Here is a 3,143-nt window from a genome sequence, read left to right as displayed (position 1 = left end):
TTTTTTACCTTATTATATATATGGTTAAAGAAAATATTATACATTTAAATTTTTTTAAATTTATAATTTTTAAATCTCAATTTTAATAATAAATAAATTGATGTAAGAAAATAATTATAAACAATTCTTCAAAATTTTTTTAAAAAAAAAAAGAGAAAGAATTTATATAGTAACCAGAATCTAAGGACAAAATCAGCCACCCCATGTTTTACTAATTTGCAAAGAAAATTTTGTACAATAAATAAGTATTTGATTCTCTCTCTGTCTTTTATTTATAAGCAAAAGTCTTTCTTGACTTTCTCTCTCTATTATAAACCAATTCATGGAGGGAGAGCCTCCCTAGTCGCCACCTCAATCTGCTTTCTCTTTATTTTTTCATGCTCATCTCTTCTCATTATTCTTCAAACCCATACACTCTCTCTTTTCCCCCCCTCCCATCCCCTCCCGTCATATATTTTCTTTTAGCAAACTCTAAAGAACAACAACAACGACACATCAAAGCAAAGGAAAGGAAATCACTTGGAAGCAAAGAAACGAAAACCCACAGCTTTATCCGATGGCAGTCGAAGCTCGGCATATGAATCCTCTTCCCCCTCAGTTAATCACCAATAGGTACTTTAAAATACTATATCTATATCATTTTCTGTATTGAAAATGGGTTTGGTTTGCTTTTAATTTTTTTCTTTTTTTCCTCTTCTTTTCGTGGAAGCAGAGATTTTATTGATACAAATCAAGGGAGTGGCAATATGTACAATACCCAGATGGATTCTTGTGTTCCTTTGGTTTATACAATGCAACAAGCTTCACAGCTGTTTCCATTATATGAATCTCTTGTTTGTGATCCAATTTCAGCCAAAACTTCAATCAACAAAGCTGATAGTGGCCTTACGTACAATATGAATATCCCAGTCTCAGCTCCAAGAAAAAGGCCTAGAGATTCATCCATCATTGGCTTTGATTCATACACAGTTGTCCCTCAAAAGAACAAATTTTCCGGTGTTTCCTCTGTTCTTGATGATGATATCTTCTCCCAGATCCAACAACACCAACAAGAAATTGACCGCTTCATTGCTGAACATGTAAGTTTTCTAAAAAAAGCCAACTTTTTCTCAATACAGCTGTTTCAATGATATTAAAAAAAAAAAAATAAAAACCTTCTTTCCTTTTTTTTATGATCAGTTAACAAGGCAATTTATTGATATCAACTTTTTATTTGTGCATTAATTACAGACAGAAAAAGTGAGGTTGGAAGTTGAAGAAAGAAGAAAGAGGCAATCGAGAATGTTGATTACAGCATTCCAGGAAGGGGTTATGAAGAAACTGAAGGAAAAAGATGAGGAGATACAAAGAATGGGGAAACTAAACTGGTTTCTTCAAGAAAGAGTGAAAAGCCTATACGTAGAGAACCAACTGTTGAGAGATTTGGCACTAACAAATGAAGCCACGGCCAATTCCTTACGCACCAATTTAGAACAAGTCCTGGCGCATGTCAGCGAGGAACGCCATGTGAGCGGGGGAGGCGCAGCTACGTTGGCTGATGACGCAGAGTCTAGTTGTGGCAGCAATGATGAAGGGTGGCGCAAGGTGGTGCCACCGCAACCACAAGGGCGTGGTGATGAGCAAGATAAGGCGGTGGTGGCTGGGAATAATAGGAAGTGTAGAAAGTGTGGGGAGAAAGAGGCAAGTGTGCTGTTGCTGCCATGCAGGCATCTCTGTCTCTGTACAATGTGTGGGTCCACACTGGTAGGCACTTGCCTTGTTTGTGATTCTGTTACCAATGCCAGTGTTCATGTTAACATGTCATGAACCAAAAATTTCTTCCTTTTTTTACTGTTCTTAGTGAAAAAAAAAAAAAAACAAAGAAAAAAAGGGAATTGCAAATATCTTTTTAGAAATGGATCATAGAAATTTTTTTCATTATTAATATCTGTTTCATCCCATTCTTTCCTCTATTTCTTTATTTTATGCCGTGAATGTTTATGCTTCGATTTTTACCATTGAGAAAGGTGGTTTTTAGTAATTGAAAGAAGGCGAATTGAATTGGATACTGGCCTTTGCTTTTAATCCATTTGGCAGCAAAAAGACTGAAGTAAGATTTTTGATGAATTGGAACAATGCAGGCTGTGAAAAAAGAGATATGGGTTTTAGACATTTGGTTATGACTAGCTTGAGTAAAGCAGTTCATGACCAAACTGTAAAGTAAAACTGTCAAACTTTAAGCTTTAGTGGTGACAGACAATTATTCATTATCTGTTCTCGGCATCACAACACTTGTTTTTCTACCTGTTCTCTTTAAAGAATGGGATTTTTTTTCACAAAAGCAAAGGGTTAAGAGTCTTGACTGATATTAAAGGTAGATCTTCTTTGATTTTGAGGGGTTGCCTCCTTTGTTCTTAGCTTCATTCATTGATTCATTCCTTTTTACCTTTTTTTTATGTATCGTTTGAAGCTTAAAGGATCCCTATGGAGTATGGAGGTGGTCAAAAAAGCTAGCTATTTCCCTTTATTCTGTGTGGTTTTAAATTCCCAGCAACCCCTTTTTTGCCCCCAGGGAAAAGGCAATATTGTACCAAATCTCTTGAATCCAACGATTGATCTTTGCATCATCTAAAAGTTAACAATGAATTGCGTTTTCTTTCTTGCATCTACCTTAATTCAATTCATTTAGTTTTACTTAAGTATGCAAAAGAAGTTTCACCCAACAGGATGATTTTGGTGGTCAATCCAGGAAAGATAACCAAGATCTAGAGCCGTCTTATAGGAATCTCCCTTTTTCTTTTCTTTTTTTAAATTATTTTTTTAATTTTTAAAAGAATTTCAATTATTATTCACTTCTAATAAGTGGCCTTCTTTTCTATCAAAAGGAAAAATTATGATTTTAGTTTGTACTTACTGCTCAATTGAAATTAGATAAAAGAAATTATTGATATATGCCCCCAATTTTTTCATTAATATTTTTTTAAAATTTTTTATATGGTAGATCATAACATGAAGATAAAAAATTAAAAATATCAAGATTTTAATTTTAAATTTATTAAATATATCACTTTTAAAAATATAATAAAATTTAATTGAATTAAATTGAAAATATTTAAAGTGAAAGAGGCAAAAATATATCTGTATTCACTTGTCAATTGTCAATG

The 3,143-nt window shown here is 33.5% G+C and overlaps 1 protein-coding gene across 1 annotated transcript; it reads left to right on the top strand.

The window, feature by feature from the left end:
• The first annotated feature begins 274 nt into the window (after positions 1–274).
• LOC111279069 (BOI-related E3 ubiquitin-protein ligase 1-like) lies at positions 275–1,924 on the top strand. Its single transcript, XM_022865980.2, has 3 exons — positions 275–612; positions 713–1,079; positions 1,231–1,924. The coding sequence occupies exons 1-3, from the start codon at positions 557–559 to the stop codon at positions 1,804–1,806; spliced, it is 999 nt and encodes a 332-aa protein (XP_022721715.1). The 5' UTR covers positions 275–556; the 3' UTR covers positions 1,807–1,924.
• The last annotated feature ends 1,219 nt before the right edge of the window (positions 1,925–3,143 follow it).

This window comes from Durio zibethinus, chromosome 8 (assembly GCF_047325235.1).
Source record: "Durio zibethinus cultivar Kanyao isolate XHJ-2024 chromosome 8, ASM4732523v1, whole genome shotgun sequence".
Lineage (NCBI taxonomy): Eukaryota > Viridiplantae > Streptophyta > Magnoliopsida > Malvales > Malvaceae > Durio > Durio zibethinus.
Note: the sequence above shows the minus strand (reverse complement) of the source record. Positions and strands in the feature narration are given on the sequence as shown.

Excerpts from the sequence above, each read along its gene's own strand:
- LOC111279069 (XM_022865980.2), top strand. The coding sequence starts at position 557 with ATGGCAGTCGAAGCTCGGCATATGAATCCTCTTCCCCCTCAGTTAATC. Across the intron at positions 613-712 it reads CCTCAGTTAATCACCAATAG|AGATTTTATTGATACAAATC; the intron begins GTACTTTAAAAT and ends TCGTGGAAGCAG. Across the intron at positions 1,080-1,230 it reads ACCGCTTCATTGCTGAACAT|ACAGAAAAAGTGAGGTTGGA; the intron begins GTAAGTTTTCTA and ends CATTAATTACAG.